We start from the raw sequence: 26,229 nt of genomic DNA on the forward strand, positions 1-26,229 counted from the left end.
CAGCCTCTCTGCTCCCTTTTCTAGGCCAGGGGTTCTCAACCTGTGGGTCCCCAGATGGTGTTGGACTACAACTCCCATCATCCTTGAGCTCTGGCCTTGCTAGCTAGGGGTGATGGGAGTTGTAGTCCAACAACATCTGGGGACCCACAGGTTGAGAACCGCTGTTCTAGGCTTAGCATGCCATCCAGACTGGGACTTCTGGTCCAACTTTCTCATCACTAACCACAAGCTGTAACCAAAGTTTGACTTACCTCATCACGTGAACCTGGCCACAGAGCATCTGGGCTGAGGATCTAGTGGGCGGTATTGAGAACCTGTAGCTGCTTTGAGGAAAACCTCCTCTCCTCCCTCCACCATTCCCAGTATACAAAGTTTATCAGGGCCAATGAGAGACTTGTGCCCCAAAATGGATTACGGTATGTACCACCCCATGCTACAACTCAGTGAACTATAGGGGGAGACTATGGTTGGAATGATTCAAGTTGCTTAGATAAATGTTATTATCCATATATACACAGAGCATGGTTAAATATCCTGCCTGCTGATGTCTGGGCCATGGGAACCTCAACACTGACTAAGTTGCTCCCAAACGCTATGAGTAAATTATAGCTAGAGCATTTGCATCAATTTTGGTACACTTAGTCAGAGAAACAACAAAATGTGACTTGGGAAAAAGAAACAGTATAATTACCACTATCGATAGGAACCCATTGTAGAATGGTGGACTATATTTCACATGGTCTGAGGAGAATCTAGGTATAAAACGCATCTTGTAGAATGTTGTCAGTGCCACATGTGTATAATATTTACCATGCACAGTTAGAGAGGCAGATGTTTTTTGATCTCCGCACACACAAGAGTAATCTCCAGCATCTTGCTCCGTGACGTCTTGGATGATCAGCTCGGCAACATTATCCTTCTGTTTGATTTTGTATTTATCACTCAGTTTGAGCAACCGCTCACCCTTCCTCCACTCCACTAGGGCAGCCTTGCTCAGCTCACAGCGCAGAGTGGCCGTCCCACTTTCCGTGACTTCCTGGCTTTTAAGTTCTTCTTGGAAACGTGCAGGCACAGCTGAGGGGAATAATATTGATAGAGAGTGTGTCATGTGACCCAGATATTCCAAGAACCACTTGAGCTGTTCACCTGCATCCATTAGAAGGGTCTTTTGAGAGAGCGGTGCTTTGTTGATGGCAGATTCTGGCTTCTTTCCACCAACAACAGAACCATATATAAAGCATTTAAAACTCTTTTGAAAGAGCAATGCCGTTTCATTATATGCCAAAAACAAAAAAAATATGAAAAGGTTCTGGGAATTTTAAATGTCAGCCATTTCCTAGCTTTCAGGTTTTTCAACAGCATTTTGGACATGAAACTAAATGGAAATGTGGACCTGATGATTAGTTGAAATGAGGTCACAAGTAATGATTTCATTTCATCCAACCTCAGAACACAAACTCTTACAGACAGATGATAAGCACCACAAATAATTTGTTTGTGGGTAGCATTCAGCATCCCCACAAATGAGACATAAATGTACACACACCCACACACAAATGAAATGTAAATATGAACATCGCGCAAACAAAACAAGCAAGCAAGCAAACAAACAAAAATGACGGTAAAAGCAGTAAACACTGCCAGACATCAAAGACATTTCACCTGCCCCTTAAAATGGGGGAAAATATGAACTCATTAGAATTTTCCATGGGGAAAAAATTGCAAGGAAGGATGAAAAAGGAATGCAATAAGCAGAACTGAAAATAAGAAATAGAAGCAGAAAGCAGTGAGTTTTAAAGACGAATGAACAGAAGTTGGTGTGGGGGACAGGACACCCAAATGGTGAGTCTTCAGCTGCAGTGGTGAGAACACTTGGAAGCGATTTCTGCTAAAATTAATGCCATTGGCTTCTCCAGAAGAAGATTTGACATGACTTTGACACATGGAACCTGCAGATTCCCCTGGGTTTTGCATGACAGATAAGGATCTTCCAGCCCGACATGCACCATGAGCCATTTTTTCATCGATGTGCATCTTGTTCTGCGCAATCCCAGAAGTTACTCAGAATTATGTCCCATTTGGACTAACTTCCTAGCTACAAGGGCTTAGGGTTTCAGCCTAGGACACCAATGCAGGGACTGAAAGCTAGAACCAGCCCTGAAAAAGCCTCATAACTAAGCTGATGTACCAGCCTCCTCAAGTTCTTCGAAATGTGATGGAACTTGATCAGTTGTATAATCGTGCCAAGGGCTCCTCTGGAGCACCTGAAACCAGCTATTTTTTAGGCAGAGCTGCAGAAGATAAGAGACATGCCCTGCAGGTCTATAGATCCAGATTATTACCAAGTTTACTACCAAGCCACCATTAGTAACCATGACCCATGATGTCCTACAGTTGTGATATTTAGCAACTCAAAGCCTGATCCTAACTTTATTGTGTCCTCAAACAAGCATTTCTAATGGGAAATAGCGACCGCAAGACCAATAGACTTTTACAGCCATTGGGTTACTGCCCAACAGCAAAGGACAAAGGAGAGAGTGTAAGTTGCCTTATTTGGGAAGCAGATACCATCAGAAATGTCTGTCATAAAAGACTTTAAAGAAAAGTAGATTAAAACGGATGAAATAAAGTAAGATACATGCCACCCGGGGACATGGGTGGCGCTGTCAGGACACGGATGGCACCCGGGGACATGGGTGGCGCTGTCGGGACACGGATGGCACTGTGGGTTAAACCACAGAGCCTAGGGCTTGCCGATCAGAAGGTTGGCAGTTCGAATCCCCACGATGGGGTGAGCTCCCATTGCTCAGTCCCTGCTCCTGCCCACCTAGCAGTTCGAAAGCACGTCAAAGTGAAAGTAGATAAATAGGTACCGCTCCGGCAGGAAGCGAAACAGCGTTTCCGTGCGCTGCTATGGTTCGCCAGAAGCGGCTTAGTTATGCTGGCCACATGACCCGGAAGCTGTACGCCAGCTCCCTCGGCCAATAAAGCGAGATGAGCGCCGCAACCTCAGAGTCGGTCACGACTGGACCTAATGGTCAGGGGTCCCTTTACCTTTACATGCCACCCGAGGACTTTGCAGCCATCATGGAGCCACTGGCATGGGACTAAACATCCCAACAAGAATCTCAGAGATTCCCTTGCTAGTATATAGCCAGCACCCAATATGCCGTGCCCAAATGACGCAATGCAGTTAACAACTGAAATTCCAATATACTTTTGGAAGTTTCCAAGTAAAAGACTCTCAGATATATTTCATTCCAAGGAATGCCTTATTTCAGATGTGGAACCTTTGTGGCTTTTTAATAGTTTTGATCCAGAAACCATAACACAGGAGGTAGGTTATGAGGAAACCGAGAAGATTTCAAAGATGAAGAATGTAGTTTGGTTAGCAGGAGGGGGAAGGATGAACAAAAGCCATGGATGAGAAGCTAAAAGACGTGGTCCAAGGCAGTTGGACTATATTGCAAAAGGAATGGGACCTTTTCGACTGATTTGCAGGCAAGTAGATTGAAAATATATATGGGGGGGGGGAGGAGAAAGCACTTTATCATGTCACACAGAAGTGCATTATCCAAGTCACCAAGCTTTAAACAAGATGTTAACTATCAGTGAAAGCTTCCAAATGCTAATGAGCAAAATAGAATATTGTTATAAATTTGTGGGGAGGCAAGACTCCCCTAAAATATCTGGATTCAGTAAGGTGACTGGAATTTAACCAAACCTCATAATTCATGGCTTTCATAAATGTTGACATTTAATCAACGGATTTAGCAGTGTGAAAATACAGACTGACCAGGGAATCGCCGGGAGATGGGTCATTATGAAACAAAGGCAGAGCCATTAACTCATCAAGAAATCCATCAATGAGGCAGAAGACTCTTCCAGAAATATAGGGGGGAGACCCCACCCTGAGCTCTGGGTAATTAGCAAAAGACAATCCCAGAGTTGGGAGCAGGAAGGTCATACATGATGTTTGGGGTCTCTTGAATCGGAGGCTGTAGCAATGGGAGGAACAGGACGCTTTTGGGCTGTGAATGCTTTGCACTCTCTCCATCCAGGCGCAGGTCGTATATATGTATTAAAAAACCACATATCATTGTCCCAAAAAGGAACACAGACTCCGGTAATTATGCTTGCAACACCTAGAATCTTGTACCACATAGAGATTGGCGTGGCATGAAACAATATTATAAAATCAGTTGTAACTGAGTTTTCAAGAAGTGTCTTGTTAAAAATCTTCCAGAGATGGTTTCAGGCCGTAGGAAACTACCTTGTTGATGTGAAAGAACAGCACGGCTCCCGATTTCCAGTACTTATATCATAGCTTCTTATTGTAGGGTAATTTCCAACAACACATAAATGACAGACGCACAGTAAACAAGAAGTGTGTAGGAGGAAGCATTCGAAGTGCTCTATTGACACACCCCTCCACAGTTCTCCAGAATTGCAGAGATTCTACTCCAGTGCTGCCAACAGATAATGAAGACGCACATTTTTACAACTGGGATTTCAGGGCAAACCACTGGCTGCAACATTAAGGATCTATTTATGACACAGAGCTTATCCACACTTCCGCTCGTCCCACTGCTTCCCCCTGGGAAAACCACTCTTTAGTGCACAATCAGAGCAGACAGCCATTTAAGTTTTCAGCGGATTGCTGTTTGTTCCGATTGAGAACTAAAGAGCAAGCTTTCCCTGGTAAAGGAGTGGGACAAGCAGAAAACCGCTTGGCTCTGAGCTTTCTAGGCAGAGGACACGCAGAAGTGTGGACGAGCCCACACTCACGCATGCCAGAGACAATACAAGGTATGTTAACAAGCAAATGACAGAGAAACAGACAGATCGAGAGGAACAAAGGAGGGAAACAACAAACAAAGGCAACACAAAGTGAGTAAATCTACACAGAGAAGGCAGATTCCGAGACATCACCGTTGCAGCATGGAACGTTTGGTTACCATGAACAGTCAAGACAGCCGTTGTCTTTTGGTCTCCACAAACACAGGTATAATCTCCTGTATCCTCCACCTGCAGGTCTCGAATCAAGAGTTCAGCCGCAGCACCATCCTGCCTCATTCTGTACTTGTCACTTGGCTTGAGAGATTCAGGCCCCTTCCTCCACTTCACCTCAACACCAGCTTTGGTCATGGCACAACGCAGAGTGGCGGTGGTGCCTTCCACGGCTTCCCTGTTCTTCAGTCCTTCTTTGAAAAGCACCGGGAGGGCTGAGAAGGTGGTAATAGAGGGGAAAAGTAAGCGGCGGAGGGAGAAAAAGAAATTGGTCCTTACCCCTGCATGCAACCACTGAAGTCCCATCACTCAGAGGCAGAGAAAGGCATCACCCATTCAGGGAAATATTGGCTGCCTCAACCTACCTAGAAAATCCATTTCCTCTGAGAGACTGGAAATAGAGGAATGGGTAGGTATATGTGGAATTAAAAAGGGCTGTGGCCTTAGAAGAAGCAGCCAAAACATCTGGATTCCAACCTATCTAAGAAGACTCCCTCCCCCCCACACGCTTATGAAAATATTGAGTTCTATCAGTCATGCAATGTTCTGCCCCGTAACAGTGGATCTGGATTCCAAAAATAAGCCAGGAAGGATAATGGCAACACCTTTGACAATAGAATGGGTAGAAAAGGTAGAAACTAGGTTGGTGGGTGGGTTGCGAGCTTGTTTTCTTTACCCTTGACTTCCAAAGATGCCACCGTCTGCTGCTCTCCACACACACAGCTGTAAGTCCCAGAATCTGTTAGCTCCAGGCCTTGGATTATAAGTTCAGCAATGGTGCCATCCTGCCTCATTTTGTACTTGCTGCCTTGCTTAAGGGTCTTGTGTCCTTTCTTCCACTCCACGGTGGCAGAGGCCTTGTTCAGCTCGCACCGCAGAGTGGCGGCTTTGCCTTCCGTAGCTTCTTCGTCCTTCAAGGCTTTCGTGAAAAGTGTAGGCAGGACTGCAGGGTGGAGGTAACAACAGGACAGGAGTCCATCAAAACTGAGACCCTCAAGATTGCGAACTACCCTCCTCTTAGCAAACAATTTTAAGTGTGCTATCGGTGTCAATGTAGTGATTTACTTGTCTTTTCATCGCATTAAATTACACTCATCCTGGAGATGCCTATTCTGCCCAGCTGCAGGGTTTCAGAACTGAATTAAATTTCAACCTTTTGTGGCCTTGACCTAAAGTGCCTCCTTGGTTTTGCTTGCACCGTTCTATCCCAGTAGCTTGCAATTAATTCTACACTGAAAATGGCACCACTCCCAGTTAAGGTCTGACTGTTCCTTTAACAATTAACATATTTGGAGATGGGAATGAATTTAATGCCCCCCTAGCAATTCTTCGTGACAAGTCCTAACAAAAGGCCCTCCTCCCACAGCTCCAACCAATGCAGAAATTCTCTGGATCTCACTGAATGAAGACTGAGTGAAAACATCATGACTTGTTTTCTTAGGTAAACCAAGTGTGGTGAAGACCCAGTGAAGCTTTTCAACATTTCTGAGCCTGTAAATTTGTAACTGTAAATGTTACATTCACTTGAGAGGGTCTATGCATCTGCTATGAGGAAGAAGTTCCAGTATCCACACCAAAGGGGTGTTTTAAGGAGGAAGAGGAGGAAAGTAACATGTGTGGATTAGGAAGAGCGCTGTTGGGTTTAATTTCAGAAGAAAAACCCCAAGAGAAGTCTGGCTATATATAAGGTACACGTTATATCTCTACATTTCTTTTCTTTACCATTCACGGTCAAGCTAGCTGTAGTCTTCGGTCCTCCGCATGTGCAAGTGTAGTCTCCAGAATCTGCTACATCCAAGTCATGGATCACCAGCTCAGCACAAGGACCCTCCTGCTTAATTTCGTACTTGCCACCTGCTTTGAGTGCCCTTTGCCCCTTCCGCCATTCCACGGGGGCAGCCTTGCTCAGCGTGCAGAGCAGTGTGGTTGTCTCACCCTCTGTAACCTCCTTGCTTTTTAGTTCTTCTTGGAAAAATACAGGCAGTGCTAAAGAATGCAATATGGGTAGAGAGAAAGGGTCAGATGACTGGGGGACCTCTGATGTTTTGATGCTTTAGCACACTGAGGTCCGTGTTGCTAGGTAGCAACTGACGTCAAGACCAACCGACACAAAGGTTTAGCTGTGCCGCAACCATCACCAGACCCCTATGCAGCAGGAACACAGGGGCATTTTGCAAGGAGAGGTATGACTGCATTATTTTGTGTATCAAAATATGGGGGGGGGGGAGTACAGGGAAGAAAAAAGAAGCCCCGGGAGACCAACAGAAAGAGATCCACAAAACCACTTCTGAACTCGAGAGGAGGTGGAGATGCGGGCTTCACACCATCTCCACGTGCACGGGGGTTGGCTCTCAGCCTCTGTGCGATTGAGGGGATCCCTGGCAGTGTCATCCCCTGGCCAGCCAATTGACTGGCCTAGGGGGTGTGTGGCTTGCACGATATCACACTGGCACGGCCAGGGACCTCCCTCTTTTGCCGCCTCAGCTCATCGGCAAGACCAACAGCAAGAGATCCACAAAGACATGTTTCAGGAGCGGCTAGAGCTTGATTAAGCATGTCTGTTAACAGGCTTTAACTGTGGGCATAAAGTCCATTACCATTCACTTTCACGGCTGCAGTGGTCTTCTGATCTCCACACACGCAGGTGTAGCTTCCAGCATCCGTCAGTTCCAGATCTTGGATGGTCAGCTCAGCAAAGCGACCTTCTAGCCTCATTCTGTATTTTTCACTCGGTTTCAGCACCTTTTGATCCTTCAGCCACTCAACGGAGTCAACGGCCTTGGTCAACTCGCAATGCAGAGTGGCTGTTCCGCTCTCTGTTGCTTCCTCATTCTTTAGTCCCATTTTGAACTGTGCTGCCAAGGCTGACGGACGCAGAATGAACAGATACTGTGTCAACAACCACAAGTTATGTGGAGCCTCTCTCACTCTCTCTCTGGCATGCTGCTGAATTGTGCAATTCACCCCCCAGTTATGGGGAACCATCCTGGACATGCTTCCAGCAAATCCTGCCAATTTCCAACTTGGGGGACAGAAAAGAACTTCCGAATGGGATAACTTCCTTAGGAATGAAGGGGTGCCCCATTAAGAGGAGGCTGGCCAGAGAATTGAAATAAAAACTCAGATATGAAACGGGCAACCTTTTCTTAATGAGGATGACAGAACCACACAGTATATCTCATACCTTGTGCAAGTCATGCCATGTCATTTGCGAGAGGAACTTTGCAAATCACGTAAGCATGCAACAGCAACACCTTACATCCTGCAAAACTGGAGAAGAGTAAAGCAGGGAGGCTGCATGCCGGCATGACAGTGGAGGACAAGACGGAGGAAAAGTAGAGCCGAAGACAGAGCTTTGCAAGAACATAAATTAAGCGGGTTGGGGGAGATGGCAGAATCACTCCAAAAGGCTGGTAGCATTGTTGTGTTTTTACCATTCACTGTTAAGACAGCTGTTGTCTTTTGGTCTCCAGCGGAACATGTGTAATCCCCAGCATCCTTGAGGTCCAGATCGTGGATCGTCAATTCAGCCACAGTTCCTTCTTTCTTCATTCTGTATTTGCTGCTGGGCCTCAGACCTTTCTGCCCCTTCATCCACTCCACTGGAGCAGACTTATTCAGCTCACAGTGCAGAGTAACTATCCCACCTTGTGTGGCTTCCGTGTTCTTTAGCGGTTCTTTGAAGCGGGTAGGTATGGCTGGAGGATGAAGGGATTTCAAATGTATATACACACACATGAAGGTGACTTGCCAGCTTTAGCATCTGATTCAGTTATACATGACACTGCCTCCAACCCAAGATTTCATATGGTCATTTCAAATCAAACATCTAAACTTTTCTGCAGCCCCTGGGAAGTTATGCCTCTCTTCTCTGACCTTTCTTTCCCCTGGTTTTCATTCCCCTCTCAGACTCAACCCCCACTCTGGCACTCTCTTCTTCCTATCATTCTTTTGAACCCTTCCGTATCCCAACCCTGCTCCCCTTGGGCCTTGTCTAGTCTACCCCTCTTTCCCTAGGTCCAAAGGCTCTCCATGAACCACTGAAACTCCCAAGCTTATTTAGGCTTATTATGGCTGCCATGACAAAATTGCCTAGCTCATTATGATAAAGATTTAGGGCCCTTCCAGACTATTGCTATTGCCAGGTGGGATTCAACACATACTGGCAAATTGAGGTTGTTCAGCTGTAGTTAACTAGACAGTCTCGCACACACTCAAAAATCACCTCCGTCAAAGACTGGACTTTCTTACAATAAGGAAAGTTATGGGGACATGCATGGGATAACACCTTTCATGCAACATTGACCAACAAATCAGAATGGTTGCTCATTAAATAGCTGATGTCATCTAATCTCCGCACAAACAAATCAGGATGCATGCTCAGTGATGACTGTTCTCCCATCAACCAGAGGGCACCCTTTGCGTGGCTGCGGGCAGCACCCCGATCCCTGAGACAACGACAGAAATTCCTGGTCCGCCTCCCCACATCACACCCCTATGAGGTTCCCGACAAACCTCAGTTCTAATGAACCTATCTGTGGCGGGGGGAGGCGGAGCTCTTTGCGTAGTTAAAAGGGGCGCAGCCTACCTGAGAGCACGCACTCAACAGAAAAGCCAGGATACTAATCTTCCAAACATGCAAAGGCTCCTCCAGATGTGCTTTTTATTGTGCATTCATGGTGAATTGTGCTCATGATGGTATCGGGGAAGTTATACACAATCCCATTTTCAATGTTTTTTGCGCCTGCAAACGTTTTGTGGCTGGCATGCTGCCTGCAACTTCCTCCTGAAATCCTATAACGTTTCATACCCCCCCAAATGACATGCATTTTGCTTTTTGTCCCAATCTTGTAGTGCAAGAGTCCTCCTGCAGGCAGCAATAATGCAAGAACGTTCCAGATGCATTGCAGAACAGTCCAAAGTGGACAGTCCAGTATAAATCCATCACTATTATTGCATCAACGGACATGTTGCGGAATAGACCCATGCACCAAAAAAAAAACCCTAGGAGAAAAACTCCCCAATTTGGAGGCGCCCTCTGTAATAAACACAGCATGGAAAACCCCAATGAACTTCCTAAAAATATCAAGCTGGTAGGATTGTATACCACGTATTTGCTAAGCAAGCTAAAACTCAGATACATATAAAATGGGAATAAATGCAATTATGAGATGGATGCATCCCCATTACCCTACCATGGATTTTGACCTGAGCTGTGCTCTGCTTATCTCCAGCATCACAGGTGTATCTCCCACCATCCTCAGGCTCTGAATTGTGGATGAACAGCTCAGCCACACACCCCTCCAGCTTCATCTTATATTTGTCACTAGCCCGAAGGACCGTCGCTCCTTTCTTCCAGGCCACGGATATGTCCGGCTTGTTGAGTACGCAGCGCAAAGCTACGGTGTCTCCTTCTTCCTTTTCCACATCTTTAAGCTCTTGCTTAAAAAGAACTGGCAAGGCTAAAATGTACAACCAGGGTGGAGGGGAAATGGTAAAAGTTAATCACTGTGACGGAACTGCATGTAACAGCCACACGCAGCAAGGACCACTCCCACCCTACTCCCCTCCAATACGCAGGAATAGATGGAAACTCAAATTTTGTCAATGGTTTTGGCTTCAGGGAGGTAGTGTCTAAATCAGGGGTTGTCAACCTGGTCCCTACAGCCCACTAGTAGGCATTTCAGGTGGGCGGTAGTGGGTTCTACAGCACAAGCTGAATCCTCCTTCTATCGAGCACTGGTGGGAGGTAAGGAAATTTTACCATCAAGAAAGATGCATTAATGGGCGGTAGGTATGAACAGGTTGACTACCCCTGGTCTAAATCCTAGTTCTCCCTGCCAACAGAAAACCAGCATTTCAGGGAGAAGGTCTAGCTACAACCCATCTCCCCGACACTTGCCGTTTTCTGTCCTGTGAGCCCCTTAACCCAACTGCAGTGGTACAGCCTGGAGTAGCTCAGAAAGAAAATGGCTTGCTTGGGAGTCAGGCAAAAAAAGACCTCATCATCAGAGCCTTCACTTTGAATCAGGGGTGGAGAAGCTCAGATCCAGAGGCCACATGTGGCCCTCAAAGCCTCTCTATGTGGCCCTTGGGACTCTCCACAAGCCGCAAACCCTTTCCCTAGTTATGCCCCATTTTGCACCCACTTTGGGTGTTTTCACCTGGCTGGAATGTGTCCTTGGACTCTGAGAATGCTTCCAGTTTCTCTGGATAGAGGATGAAGAGAGGTGGGCAAGTGGGTGTAGAAACTCGCCTACTGTGCCAAGGTAAAATTTGCACCAGTTGCTCTGCTCCCTTTCACCTCTGGCCCTGCCCACCACGGGCAAGTGGCCCCTGGAAGGCTGCCCAGGGGGAAATGTGGCCCTCGATCTGGAAAGTATTCCCAACCACATCTTTCAACTGTCATATGTCCGCTGCAGAGATGGTTAACTTGGATCCTACAAACATGGAACTTCTTTACACAGGCTTAGCCCTACAACATAGGCCAAAGATTCAACCATGAGTGATGGTGTCAGGGGACTGCCATCGGAACAGGGAAGGGAGGCAGGGGGGCCATTGGGATACAGAGAGCCTCCGAAACTCCTGAGGAGCAGTTCCTCTTCCAGCTGTGGGGAAAGCCACACCTCCAGTGGAGAAGAGAGGGAAGGGGCCAGCCGAGCGAGGAAAGGGCTTGAGGATGCTGCTGAGAGTCCCAGCGCCTCACCTAACCAGGCTGGCCAGGAGGGACACAATCCACTTCTGTCGCCCACCTTGCACAGAGGGGTGAAAGACAAGGAGGGGAGGAGGAGGCTTGGGGTGTCAAAGTTCTTATGTTGGGGGAGAAGCCGGAAGAGGCCACTCCCGGATTCTGCAAGTGACTGAGACGGACATGAACTTGGTAGATCTGCACTGTAAATAGTTTGCACAATAAAACCTGTAAAAGCTAGGTTGGAGTCCTGCCTGGTTACTCACGAGCAACCACCACCACCATCTGACAGATGGAAGCAGAATGATATGGTTAGACGCATGTTGCCTAACGCATACAACTGCATTTTGGGATTGAAAGCAGACACTCACAGAGGTCAGGCTGCACGGTGGCGCTGTGGGTTAAACCACAGAGCCTAGGACTTGCCGATCAGAAGGTCGGCAGTTCAAATCCCCGTGACGGGGTGAGCTCCCGTTGCTCGGTCCCTGCTCCTGCCAACCTAGCAGTTTGAAAGCACGTCAAAGTGCAAGTAGATAAATAGGTACCACTCTGGTGGGAAGGTAAACGGCGTTTCTGTGCGCTGCTCTGGTTTGTCAGAAGCGGCTTAGTCATGCTGGCCACATGACCCGGAAGCTGTACGCCAGCTCCCTCGGCCAATAAAGCGAGATGAGCGCCGCAACCCCAGAGTCAGCCACGACTGGACCTAATGGTCAGGGGTCCCTTTACCTTTACCTACTGCTGTGAGCAAAATCCGCATGCATGGCATTTCCGTGAAGGCCCACTATTAAATTATGGCATAGATAACTGAGCACCGCGAAACTAGTGGCTCTTCCTACCCGTCACTTGCACTCGAGCTGAGGTCTTTAGCTCGCCAGTGCTGCAGGTATAATCCCCAGCATCAGAACTCTTTACATCCCGGATCACTAGCTCTGCCACAGTGCCACGCTGCTTCAACTCATACTTCTCGCCGGCCTGCAGGACTTGGTTTCCCTTCATCCACTGCACCGGCAGGTCTGCCTTGTTAAGCTCACAGGTAAGCCGCACCTTGCTTCCTTCCTCAGCTTCCCTGTTCTGCAGTTCTTGTTGGAAAAGAACTGGCAGGGCTAAAATGCAGAATTGAAAAAGGTGAACGTGGGCCAGGAGGAGAGGCTTAAGCAAAGCTGTGGGTTCAAGTTCTGTGAGGAGTATTATGGGAAGTATTGTAAAAATGAAGAAGGGGAGAGGATAGGTTAAGAAAGGTAAAGACAATAGAAAATTAAGTAATGCATAAGAATGGTTTAAGATGGAAGATCATCAGAGGTGCTGATGGAAATCCAATAAGATTGTATTTGTAATAATTTGCGTGGTATGTTTTATAATTTGTATGTTAAAATCAATAAAAATGTATTTCAAAAAAAGAAGAGAAGTTGTGGGTTTTTGTGCTTCCCCAACAGCTTTTGCAAGAAGGAATTTGATAAAATAATAATAATAATAATAATAATAATAATAATAATAATAATAATAATAATAATTCAACTGATGGAAATGTCATTTGACTACCGTTCTAACCACCTATTCTCCACATGGGGGGAAAAGTTTAAGAATATTACAGTAACCAGCTTGATAACTTAATGCTTTTTTTAAAAGGGGGGGGGGGAATAATACAATTAGGTTCACCTGAACTGTAAGGTTTGCATTCCCCACCCATTGATTTAGACATATGGTAAAGATCAAAGCAGGTAATATCTTATTAACACATAGCACATAACATAAGATACACATCTAGGTATCTATGTGGACTTTGGCAAAATAAAGACAGGTGGATTTTGGCATAACAGACAACAGCGAATATGTAGATACTCTGATAGTTCAAAAATAGTTTCTGTTGGTAGACAGTGAGGTGGAGTTACAGTACATCTGTAGTCAAAGGACTGGGATGAAGATTATGAGTTATGTATCTTTCTTTAAAAAAAAGGATTCCTTCCAGTAGCACCTTAAAGACCAACTAAGTCAGTTCTTGGTATGAGCTTTCATGTGCATGCACACTTCTTCAGATACACTGAAACAGAAGTTGCCAGACCCTTCTATATAGTGAGAAGGTGGGGAGGGGTATTACTCAGAAGGGTGGTGGGAATGGGTGATTGGCAGATAGCTGTGATGAGCCTGTTGACGACTCTTAACGACTGCAATAGGTCTTACAGGAAAAAGCAAGGGGTGAAAAGGTGAAAAATGGCTTTGTCATGTATAAAGAACTGACTTAGTTGGTCTTTAAGGTGCTACTGGAAGGAAATTTTTTTGTTTTTAAAAAAAGGAGGTAGGATTTGCTATTTGGTAATTTCACATCACATTTCAAACTCCCTTCTAGCATAAGATTATTGAGGAGGGACATCTCTTCTGAAGCAGACACTTGCATCTAAGCCAAAGGACTATTTTTCTCCCTTCCTGCTAGTCCACCCTTTCTGTAGACAGGTCACACGAACACAGATGGGCATCTTCATCCTCTGTGGTTTTATTAGTCCAGGTTCTTGGATGTAGTCGTCCATAGCTGCCAGTACAGGAAGGGAATGCCAATGAAATATTGATGATTGCCGCAATAGCTCAGTTGGTAGAGGCTCTTAATCTCGGATTGTGAGTTCGAGTCCCATGTTGGGCAAAATATTCCTGCACTGCAGGGGGTTGGAGTAGATGACCCTCGTGGTCCCTTCCAACTCTGCAATTCTATTCTATAATTCTATGAGAATTAATTCCATAATTCTATGAGAACCCTTCTCAACATGATTTCATCATGATCTACTCTTCTAGCACGGTTTACCATCTTCCATTTCTAGAAGCTTGACATCCTTCTGTAGCTCCGTTTAGAGGAAAACTGTTTCCAAGCAAATAAAACTGGATATGTAGTGGGTGGGAGAAGCTGCGGTCACTCAGCAAATTTTCAGTTTGTTGACTCTCCCCTTTCGCACCTTCAGAAACAGGAGTTTGCCCCCAGAACAACAGAAAAAGATCTTTAAACAACAGAACAGGTGGAAATTAACGTTGATCAGATATCCATAGTATATCAACAGGACAGCTTTAGGTTGGAAAGATAGAGAAAAATGGACAGGTTTTTTTATTGATAAAAAACCAGAGGCCTACCTCCTGGGAATAACAGATTTGGATATTCCACAAAAGAGGAAGGGTATCTTTTTATATGCGACGGCGGCAGCAAGAGTTTTGATCGCAGCAAAATGGAAGAGTAATGAAATCCCCTCTATACAAGATTGGATCCAAAAGCTGACAGAATATGCCGAATTAGATGGTTTATCAAAAAAAATAAAGAATAAATCAAGACAGGAATTTGTTTCTAAATGGGAGGTTTTCAGAGAATATCTGAAAAATAAATATAGTAGTTTAAATTCTGTTGCAGCATTCGAGGAACTTCAGTAATAGTTGCTAGGTAGATAGAAGAAATTAGATTTATTGAGAATAAGTTTAATTATGAAAAAAAATGTGTATTGGCAATAAGTAATATGAATTTGAAATATGGAATAGACGGGAAGTTGGGTCTTTAGTGTTAAGACCAATAGATGTTTTATTGTTTGCCAAGAAAATTATGTGTCTATGGTTATTTTTGTAATTTGTGTGTAATTTGGTATTTGTGTTTTTTTCTGTGTTTTTTTCCTTGTTGTATAAATAAAAAAAAGAAAAGGAAAAAAAAGAGAGAAATGGACAGTAGAGGCATGGAATAGTTATTTGTTTGAACTTATTCAGTCGGACATTGTCACAGTCATGTCCCAGGAAACAACGTGGAAGGTCAAGTCCACCACGATAAGGAACAGATGGAACTCCTATCTTCAGTGGATAAAAACTACTGGAACAAAAGACATTCGGTGGAAACTAAATTTGCTATGCCCCTGGCTGAGGAACTCTTCCAATGGATATGGGGGGGGGGGGAATTGTACGGGAAATTTAAAATTGGAAGGAGATAATAGTATGTAAAAATCCCCAACTTGAATAAAACTTTACAAAAAAAGTATACCAAGATTAGCAACAATCCTTCTTTTGATTATGGAGGCAACATCCCATGTACCATGTGAATTCTTTCCAGGCATATGGAGCTACCGATTATATTCTTCAGAGATCTGTATAAGCTGATAAAGTGCATCCATTCTACGTACTCAAGGAGGATAATTTCTTTCAAGTAGAATGCTCTGGATCCTGTTGACACCTGGAGTGCTCTCTGGTCCAAAGAGAAACACTTCAGTTGATTTCATATTCAACTATGAAGTCCACTGATGAAATCACGTAGAATAGACTGAACCAGTAAGAGATCATTTTCAACCCAGTTGCAAACTTAGCATTGATAATCAGAGTGCTTAATACAACACAACTAACATTTATTTCCATTGTAATGAGAATATTTGCTCTCCTGGCTTGACAGTGAATCATAGAATTGTAGAGCTGGAAGGTACCTAAGGGTCATCTAGTCCAATTCCCTGCAATGCAGAAATCTCAGTAAGTGGTCCCCCATCCAATTTGAAACCATAGCAGACCCTTCTTAGCTTTGCAAATGTGCTAGTTTTATTGCTGCACCACTGGGAGACTCCCATTTCTTTGTATCACCTTCTATATCTCACTTTCCGTTTTATACATGAGAAGGGGTTTCAAATCTTGACAGGGTATTCTGTAAGTTAAAGATGCACCGCCCAAAATGGTTTAGAATTTACAGATTATTTGCAGAGGCAGGTCAATAATAAACTTGGAGGATAACAACTACTACCCACAATGGTCATGTTTTACCTCCACTGTTGGAGACAGTATGCACCTGAAGAGGAGAGGCTGGTCAACTAGGGTGAATGGCACACTGCCCCACCAATCCCAGTCTGCTCTCAGTCAGCTCTTGCCTATCTGCCTTCTTACTTGCATCTAGTTCAGGGATGGCACTGCCTGTCAGTTTCTTCACCCTTGGTCTCTGTTTTGCCTGTGTAGAACTCAAGAGGGAGAAGGATGGGGACAAAACTAAAACTATCTGGCTCTGCTTGTCATTGGCTCCAGCCCATCTGTTCCAATGGGCACTCACCACTACTGATCCTTCTTTATATTTGCACGAAACAGTAACATCCAAAGGCACTTTCTGGGCCAGTACAACAATTGCTGGAATGGAGGCTATATGCTTCTGAATGGCAGCTGCTGGGAATCACAGGTGGGAGAGTGATGTTGCGCTCATGTCCTGCTTGTGGGCTAGGCACAGGCAATTGGTTGGCAACTGTGGAAAACAGGATGTTGGACTAAATGGGCCTTTGGCCTGATCCAGCAGGGCTCTTCTTATGTTCTTTTCAGGACCTTGGAAAGCTCCAAGGTAATGCAGACGTTGCTCCAATCTAAAGCCTAAAATTGGTCTGTTGAGACCTTACAGGGAAGCCAAGAAGGTTTTTTTGGTAGCTAGTATGATGACACAGAGCAGAATTGAGTTTGCTTGCTTGAGTAGTCCAAGCTGCTGGTCTCCAGGTCAGAATCCAACATCAAATCCAGACAGAAATGAGCTGTAGCACCAAGTGAAAAGCATCTCACCTCCGATGGGGTGAGCTTTGAACTGCAAACTTCCTCACCCTTTTGCGTCCACCATCATACAAATTAGAAGAATCTAGTGCTTGCCTTCATCTAGTTTACCCTCTATTGCAGTCTTCATGCCTGGATCATTTTTCATGAGTGGGTTCCTCATTAAATGCCTCAAAGTAGCAGATCCTTTGAGTGACGATTGCATCTGAAAGTAGCATCCCCCAATACAACCCATTGTCACCTGATTCAGCTTTATTCCAAACCTATTGTGCATCGTATATTATGTTGTAGGGATCAACCACATATAGCAGACACCTTTAAATCAAACATGCATGTTCCAGGCCTTTGGTTATTGGCCTGGAAAAACGAACACGAGCACAAAATAAAACATCAAGAAGTTTCCATTGTAAGGCATAATTCAAAGAGAAGTGCCTCTCACTTATCACGAGCCTGTAATAGAAAGAGACTTAGATACACGTCCATGATTGCTGATAAAGGAAAGAATATGAAAAAGTTACATGTTGTAATAAATACAGCATATGCCAATACAGATTTCACTGTGCAGGAGACTAGTTTAATTAGACAAGTCATGGTTACAATCTACAGCAGCCTTCCTCCAACATGGTGCCCTACAAATGTTGTACAAATTATAAACTATTGTTGTTGGACTACAACTCCCCTCATCCCTGACCACTGGCTATGCTCGCTGAGGCTGATGGGAGTTGAAGTCCAGCATCATCAGGAAGGCATGAGGTTGGGAATGGCTGATCTACAGTGGCTTGGGCTATTTGTTGCACCAACTCCATCTTAGGCAAAAGGGCATTACATTAATGTAAGAACTGCTCCAGTGTTCTGGTTTCCTTACACACGCTGGAGAAAACACAGGAAGCTGCTTTATATCAAGTGAATTCATTCATCTGTCTAGAATTTTTGACAGTAACTTGCAACACTGAACTGTAGAGTCGGAAGGGACTGTGAGGGTCATCTAGTCCGGGCCCCCAACATGGGTCTCGAACCCACAAACTTGAGATTAAGGATCTCATGTTCTACTGACTGAGCTATCCCAGGATTTCAGGCAGGAGACCTTTTCAGCTGCACTGGAGACACCAAGATTTGGGCCTTGGATCTTTTGCATGCACATCATGTGCTCTACCACCAAACCATGGCCTTTTCCATTTATTTGACAAAATCTAAATTCTGGGACTACAGGCTGAATTCCCCCTCCCCCATGCCAATTTACTAACTAATGAGACAAACCACACAGCGTTCGTACCTTGCACTACCACCTTTGCGCTCGACTGGGTCTCGCCAATGTCACAGGTATAAATGTCACTGTCGTCTTCCTGTAAGTCGTTCACTGTGAGTTGCAGGACTGTCCCCTTCTGGCTGATCTCGTATTTCTTGCTCGCCTTGAGGTCCGTAATCCCTTTCCTCCAGGTCACAGCAGAAGCCGGCTTCTTGGTTTCGCAAGTAAGAACTGCTTTCTTATTTTCCTCCAGCTTCAGGTCCGTAAGGTCTTTGATGAAGCAGTTTCCTGCTTCTGAAAGGAAATGCAATAAAGTGATAGGTAAGTGAGCACTCAAGTCAAACACAGCAACAGAGATAAATGAATCAATGGCTCAAGGATGGTGGCTACATGCTACTCTCGTACTTCTCAGAGTAGATTCTCACGCCACAACCCAAACACACAGCACCACCTTGGAGAAATTTACACGGCTCGCAATAGACAGGGAAGAATGTTCACCACCACTTGGAACTTAAAGGATATAAATGGAATGAGGCTGAATCCTGACAAGACAGAAGTACTGTTCTTGGGGGATAGGGGGTGGGCTGGTGTGGGGGATTCCCTGGTCCTGAATGGGGTAACTGTGCCCCCTGAAGGACCAGATGCGCAGCCTGGGAGACATTTTGGACTCACAGCTGTCCATGGAGGCACAGGTTAATTCTGTATCCAGGGCAGCTGTCTACCAGCTCCATCTGGTACGCAGGCTGAGACCCTACACTCCCAGTACGTTTCCGAGTGCAATTCAGTGTTGGTGTTGACCTTTAAAGCCCTAAACAGCCTCAGCCCAGTATACCTGAAGGTGCGTCTCCACCTACATCATTCTGCCCGGACACTGAGGTCCAGCGCCAAGGGCCTTCTGGCGGTTCCCTCACTGCGAGAAGCAAAGCTACAGGGAACTAGGCAGAGCGCCTTCTTGGTGGTGGCGCCCGCCCTGTGGAACGCCCTCCCACCTGATGTCAAAGAGAACAACAACTACCAGACTTTTAGAAGACATCTGAAGGCAGCCGTGTTCGGGGAAGTTTTTAATGTATGACATTTTAATGTATTTCTAATCTTTGTTGGAAGCCGCCCAGAGTGGCTGGGGAAACTCAGCCAGGTGGGCGGGGTACAATTAATTAATTAATCATGATGAAAGAGAGAAGAGAGCGAGATCCTAATCATCTAGCCTGGTGAGAAGACCCCTCTCTTCTGAACTTTATTTAAGACAGGCTGCTGGAGCGCAGTGAGGTCATTGCCAGCAACTGGACCATTTCTGCCTTATTTTATACTTCCTTTTTGCTTGCTGCTTTTATATTTAAGTCTAGATTATTTATTTCTGTAATATGGAATACCCCCCCCCCCATATTTGGCAAACTGTTGGTGGTTGTGCTTTGAATTACACATTGTTTCAGAAATTGCAGATTTGGTGAAAGATAAAGGTAAAGGGACCCCTGACCATTAGGTCCAGTCGTGGCCGATTCTGGGGTTGCGGCGCTCATCTCGCTTTACTGGCTGAGAGAACTGGCATACAGCTTCCGGGTCATGTGGCCAGCATGACTAAGCCGCTTCTGGCGAACCAGAACAGCACACGGAAATGCCATTTACCTTCCCGCCGGAGCGGTACCTATTTATCTACTTGCACTTTGACGTGCTTTCAAACTACTAGGCTGCTAGGAGCAGGGACAGAGCAACGGGAGCTCACCCCGTCACAGGGATTTAAACCGCCGACCTTCTGATTGGCAAGTCCTAGGCTCTGTGGTTTAACCCACAGTGGTAGGTTTGCCTTTAAATGCAAATTGAATCTAGTTTCTCTCCAACCGTTGTGGAACCAAACTGCATTTCAGAAAATTTCCTTTCCGATTGCTGACTGGATCTACTCTTTATAGGGCACCACCACTGACCTTCCACAGTAAGCGTTGCTTTTGTTTTAGAGATTTCGGTCTCGCATGTGTATTCCCCACTGTCCTTGAGTGAGGCATCGTGGATGATCAGTATGACGCGGGTCCCCTCCTCGCGCAGGTCGTACTTTTGGCTCCTCCGAATCTCTTTCCCATCCTTGCGCCACTTAATGTTGCCGTCCCACTTGGACAAGTCACAACTCAAGCTAGTCTCCTGCCCCACCAACGCCGTCTTGTCCTCCAGCTCACGTACAAATTCTGCTGGCTTTTCTAAAGGGAAAGGAAGCAAAAGAATCTTTCTGTTAAGAAGAAAAATAACTCCTCAGGTTGATCATCTTTTTTACTATGTTGGAGAATTTTTTTCTGGGGGGGTGAATCTGTAGTAAAGGAGCAACAAGACAAGGAACTGAGATTCAGCAGGCATTTCATCTTATAAACATGTGCCGAAAATGTTTCTGTTCCATCACGCTTATGCAGTTAGGAATAAATCTTTCCATTTTCCAGTACGCAGTTACAGCAGCAAGAATTTTAATGGCCCAAAAATGGAAACAAAAGGAAGTACCGACAATTCAAGAATGGAGAATGAAACTAACGGACTACTCGGAACTTGATAAACTGACCGGGAAAATAAGATATACTCGAAACCAAAAGTTCATCGAAGATTGGGGGAAATTTGTAGAATATCTGAAAAATATATGTGAGGTGCAAACAACGCTAGTGGGGTTTCAAGAAGCACTGTAAAACTCTAAGAGGTATTGTTTAAAGGAAATAGAAAAAAGGAGGGAAGATAAATGGCAATACAATTAAAGAAATGTGTATTGAATGTTAAATGATTACCGGAAAAGCTGAAGGAAGACCAAAAATTGAATTTTGTTAAAATTAGGTAAAATTTGGATAATATTGTATGACTGTACTGAAAATTAATAAAAAATTATTTTTTTTAAAAAAAAGGAATAAATCTTTCCAAAGCAGGTAGCTGTTTTCTGATTTTAACATGTTTATATGGTTGTATGATTTTATGAACAGTTGTTGCAAACCGCTCTGATTTTTCAAAAACAAACAGTGGTATAAAAGGTAAAGGGACCCCTGACCATTAGATCCAGTCGTGGCCGACTCTGGGGTTGCGGCACTCATCTCGCTTTACTGACCGAGGGAGCCGGCGTACAGCTTCCAGGTCATGTGGCCAGCAGGACTAAGCCGCTTCTGGCAAACCAGAGCAGCGCACGGTAACGCTGTTTACCTTCCCGCCAGAGTGGTACCTATTTATCTACTTGCACTTTGACGTGCTTTTGAACTGCTAGGTTGGCAGGAGCAGGGACTGAGCAGCGGGAGCTCACCCCATCACGGGGATATATTTTCATAAATAAATAAACTAAATAGTGCCACTTTATAATCCGTTGAGGCTGTCCATGTACCAAACAGATGTTCCTGCTTAAGATGCACACCCAAATTTCCTCTACGCACCTTTCACGACTAGAGTAGCTTTGGAGCTTAAGTCACCGAGGGAGAAAACAACCTCTCCGGCATCAGTGGCCATTGCTTTTTTAATATTGAGAGTGTATTTCCTCCCTTTGTTGAATGCTCGAACCCGTCCCTCGCGGCCCACTTCGGTTCCGTTGATGAGCCAGCGGCAATCTTCAGCACTTTCGTGGGAGAGAACACATTCAAAGCTACAACTCTCCCCTTCCAGGACTTCTGTGTTCTTGAGGCGTTTGGTGACGCCGATGTTCAGTTCTAAGAACAGAGATAAAAGGGTTATCAGAGAGGCTTTGGCACCCAGCACAAGGCAAGTGCAATGCAAGAATTAGAGCAGTGGAACCCCTGTGCAAACAGAGAGCATGGCTAAGGAATCCCCAGGGCATTTCCACAGAGGAAGTATGAACAGAAAAAAGCTCGTTTGGATGCATTTGAATGCATTTGTTATTTAAAAAGAGTATTGTCTTTGGGTCATTTCTCTAAGGTGGTCTTTTTTAAAAAGTTTTTATGTGTTTATATGCCTATCACACTTTTAAACTTAAAATCCATTGTTGTATATTGTTTAAAATGTTTGTTTTGCTATTGGGATTGTAGCTCCATTTGTGTTTCTCAAGCTGGTCTCTGACTGTAATAAATTTCATGTTCATGAGTACAGTGGTACCTCGGGTTAAGTACTTAATTCGTTCCGGAGGTCCGTTCTTAACCTGAAACTGTTCTTAACCTGAAGCACCATGTGGCGTTTGCCTCCTAGGTGGGTCATAAGGAAAGGGTTAAATGAGTGTGATGTGATTGGCCAGAGAGAAACTGATAGGAGGAGTTAGAGTGAGAGTCGGAGCTGTGTGGAAGTCCGTTGAGAGTTGGGAGTTGGAGACGGAAGAGAGAGGATAAGTCTGTGGGCTGGTGGAGTTGTGTGGCGAGTGAGTGAGAGGAATTGTTAGGTGGAGTCAGATAGATAGTTGAAATAATCAGTTTGAAGTTGTTAGGAATGCACAGGACAGTTAAGGAACTAAGATTAAGAAACTGCCAAGGAAAATTAACTGAAACCATAAGCTTGTTCATGCCTATAAATAAACGTGATTATTTGTTAATGGTAACAACTGTCTGGACTCCGTGATTACCCATGAGAAACGGGTTGGTGACAGCGAAGAAAGCAATCACAGTGGTGGCACAGGGTCAATAGACCATCAAACGTCCGGGGGCCCTGTGTGATCGCCATACACCACTTTAGCTAATGGGGCCTCCTACTGCCGCCGCACTGCTGGAGCACGATTTCTGTTCTCATCCTGAAGCAAAGTTTTTAACCTGAAGCACTATTTCTGGGTTAGCGGAGTCTGTAACCTGAAGCGTATGTAACCTGAGGCACCACTGTATTGTCTTCCGTAACATTCTGGTGTGTTAGAACCCTAGGAAGGACAAGAAAAGATGGCAAAAGATGCACAAAGCTGGCGCACATTTGTTTTGGCCCTCCGCTTGTGGTCTGGCTTGTGGGGCTTCGTGGGGGGTGCATGTTTACACCTTGTAACTCTACAGTTCCGGACTTCATAATGCAACAGCCCCTACCTTGGACGCTGACTCTAGACTTGGCCACCTCTGTACCAAGGTCGCATGTATACAAGCCGGCATCAGCCTTGTCAAGGTCATGGATAATGAGACCCAGCGTCTTCCCAGCCTGAAGCATCTCGTACTTGTCGCTTGGGGTGAGTTCCACACCCTCCTTCTTCCAGATGGGCTTGACCTTTGCCTTGGAGACCTCACACTCCAGGCTGACTGTGCTGCGCTCTTCTGCAGCAACATCATCCAGGGACTTCATGAAGACGGCAGGCTTCTCTGAAGAACGGTGCAACAAGGAAAGGAACCGGCAATGTTTAGATCCAACTTTCCGGGTGTTACTTATTTCACAAAACTCATACAGCAGCTTGATTGTAAAGAAAGCGAGGACCAAGGCCCTTAGGTGAAAAAAGGAAACTCACCTTTCACCTTCAGCCGAGCACTCTCGGTGACTTCCTTCTGAACCTTGATAGTCACTGAGCCAGCATCTTCTGGCATGACGTGTTTGAGCATCAGGCTGTGAGAGATGCCCAGTTTCTTGATCTCATTGAAGTTGTTGGGGAAGAGGTGTGTGTCATTGAGGAACCATTCCACGTCGTCAATGTCTTCAGACAGTTCACAGGAGAAGAAGGCACAGTTCTCCTCCTCAATTTCCACATCTTCCAGATGCTTCGTTATCTCCACTTTGCGTTCTGTTTGAGGGGAGGGATTAGGCACACAATGAGTTTCCACAGTACAAGATGCTAACTTACCAAAACCGTCTCCAGCTCTGCAAACAGCATGTTGCAAACTTCTTGCTGCCTCCATTCTATATGCAAAGGCAGTTTCCCACATAGCATTTTCAGAGAATCCAAAGGGCCACGATAGCAAATAAAATATTTTTCTGAACATCTCAGATTCTCCATCTGCTGCCTAAGAAATGTCCTCCCCTGTCTTATGGTTTCTTCCTCCCCACACTCCAAATAAGCAAGCTCATTCCATTCTCCTGAGGAATGCACCATTCTCCAATACATTACAGATTGTCGCAACACACTCTGCATTGTAAATTCCCTTTCTAACCTGCAACCTGAGCAGGTACCAGCAACCTTCTCGGGCCAGTGGGCACACTTGGAATTTTGAGAACATTCCATGGGTGCCAGTAGGAAAATGGCTGTTGTGGGGTTGTGGTATATGACAGATGGGCTGACATGGAGGTGTGTCAGAGTGGCTTCAACTTAGGAGAGGCTGAGTGAGCAATGTGGTCCAGGTCCGGTCCCAAATCCAAGGGTTCCACAAAGAGAAAGTCCGACAGGGTCAAGGCAAGAAACCAGGCTAGGTCAGGCACAGGGTCACAGGCAGGTTCCGGCAAACAGCAATGTTGCTCCCACAACCTGGGGAGGGCTCCGACAGCCTTTTATCTCTTTCAGGGTAGCAGCCGGTCCTGATCCCTCAGCGACTTACCTCCCTGTCTCACCCAAAGATGAGCACTCCTCCTGCGAGTACTCAGGTCTCTCCTTCTCTCAGACCTAAGCCTTTTCAGCTTGGGAGATGTTGGTGGGTTACTAGACTCAGAGGCCACCTCAGCCTCTCCTGACCCAAGGGGTAGTGGAGCAGCTGTAAGTGATTGCCCAGCTGAGGGCAACGAGGTAATCCCGCATCTGGAGCCAGGGCCCAGCTGGTGCTTGTTGCAGGGGAACCTGTGCAGAACCTCTTCAGAATCAGGACCCAGACTTGGTTCAGATGACGCCTAAGGCAGAGGTTCCGAGTCCGAGCCCAAGTCCCAGGCCATCACACTGAGTCAAGGCAAACAGGAACTGGGCAAAAAGAGGCAACAGTCTCCCTTGCATTTGAGGGGGCATTTATTGACATCTTTCAAAGGTACCAGAGGATGGTGCCTTTTCTATGCATTATTGCTGCCTTAATGCGGCATATAGACATGTCACTAAAAATTATTCACTTATCGGATTTCACCCAATTTCTAATAGTAAGTATACACATGAGAAAATTGCTAATTTCTTTCCCTGCACATAAAGCAAGGCTGGACTCCCCTCACCTTCCCTCCATTGTTTCACCTACGTACCCAGAATGGTCAGTGAGGCCTTGGTCTCTGAAGTCCCAGCTTTGCATTTGTAAACACCAGAATCTCCAACAGACAACTTCAGGATTTTTAGCTCTGCTGTGTTCTTATCCCTCTTGAGCTTAAACCTCTCTGAGGGCTCGATGAGCGTGTGTTCTTTGTACCATTCTACAACCTTTGGAGAAGGCTTGAACTCACAAGAAAGGACAACCGAGTGGGTTTCCTGGACAACCTTGTCTTCTAGGTGCCTGGTAATAGTCACTTGAAGATCTACAAAGAGAAGCAGCAAGGAGGGTCATGATGGACAAAGAAGAAGTTGCAATGAATTAGATCTAGGAGAAACTATGGGAGTGGCATTGAATTAGAACTAGGGGAACTATGCACAACTGCTAGTTAATGCATGAAGGAGGGACACTGGTGGCGCTGTGGTCTAAACCACTGAGCCTCTTGGGCTTGCCAATTGGAAGGTCAACAGTTCGAATCCCTGCAACAGAGTGAGCTTCCGTTGCTCTGTCCCAACCTAGCAGTTTGAAAGCACGCCAGTGCAAGTAGATAGGTACTGCTGTGGCAGGAAGGTAAACGGTGTTTCCGTGCGCTCTGGTTTCCGTCACGGTCACCCGTTGAGCCAGAGGTTCTGCTGGCCACATGACCCGGAAAGCTGTCTGAAGACAACCACTGGCTCCCTCAGCCTGAAAGTGAGATGAGCGCCACAACCCCATAGTCACCTTTGACTGGACTTAACCGTCCAGGGTTCCTTTACCTTTACCAATGCATG

The 26,229-nt window shown here is 45.5% G+C and overlaps 1 protein-coding gene across 30 annotated transcripts in view; it reads right to left on the reverse strand.

Moving 5' to 3' along the window:
- Nucleotides 1-26,229, reverse strand: part of OBSCN (obscurin, cytoskeletal calmodulin and titin-interacting RhoGEF) — a 274,889-nt gene that overhangs the window by 157,765 nt on the left and 90,895 nt on the right. For 24 of the 30 annotated variants that reach the window (XM_081931293.1, XM_081931304.1, XM_081931294.1 and 21 more), the window contains 14 exons: nt 25,458-25,724; nt 23,821-24,090; nt 23,411-23,677; nt 21,839-22,108; nt 20,378-20,644; nt 18,486-18,752; nt 12,535-12,801; nt 10,206-10,472; nt 8,445-8,708; nt 7,608-7,874; nt 6,733-6,996; nt 5,687-5,953; nt 4,959-5,225; nt 811-1,074 (listed from right to left, as the gene is read on the reverse strand). In XM_081931293.1, the coding sequence (XP_081787419.1) occupies nt 811-1,074; nt 4,959-5,225; nt 5,687-5,953; nt 6,733-6,996; nt 7,608-7,874; nt 8,445-8,708; nt 10,206-10,472; nt 12,535-12,801; nt 18,486-18,752; nt 20,378-20,644; nt 21,839-22,108; nt 23,411-23,677; nt 23,821-24,090; nt 25,458-25,724 (3,735 nt within the window). The remainder of the gene's footprint in view (nt 1-810; nt 1,075-4,958; nt 5,226-5,686; nt 5,954-6,732; nt 6,997-7,607; nt 7,875-8,444; nt 8,709-10,205; nt 10,473-12,534; nt 12,802-18,485; nt 18,753-20,377; nt 20,645-21,838; nt 22,109-23,410; nt 23,678-23,820; nt 24,091-25,457; nt 25,725-26,229) is intronic. The other 6 variants (XM_081931318.1, XM_081931298.1, XM_081931307.1 and 3 more) reach the window with 6 other exon arrangements.

The sequence above is a fragment of the Podarcis melisellensis genome, assembly GCF_964234715.1.
Source record: "Podarcis melisellensis genome assembly, chromosome: 12".
Lineage (NCBI taxonomy): Eukaryota > Metazoa > Chordata > Lepidosauria > Squamata > Lacertidae > Podarcis > Podarcis melisellensis.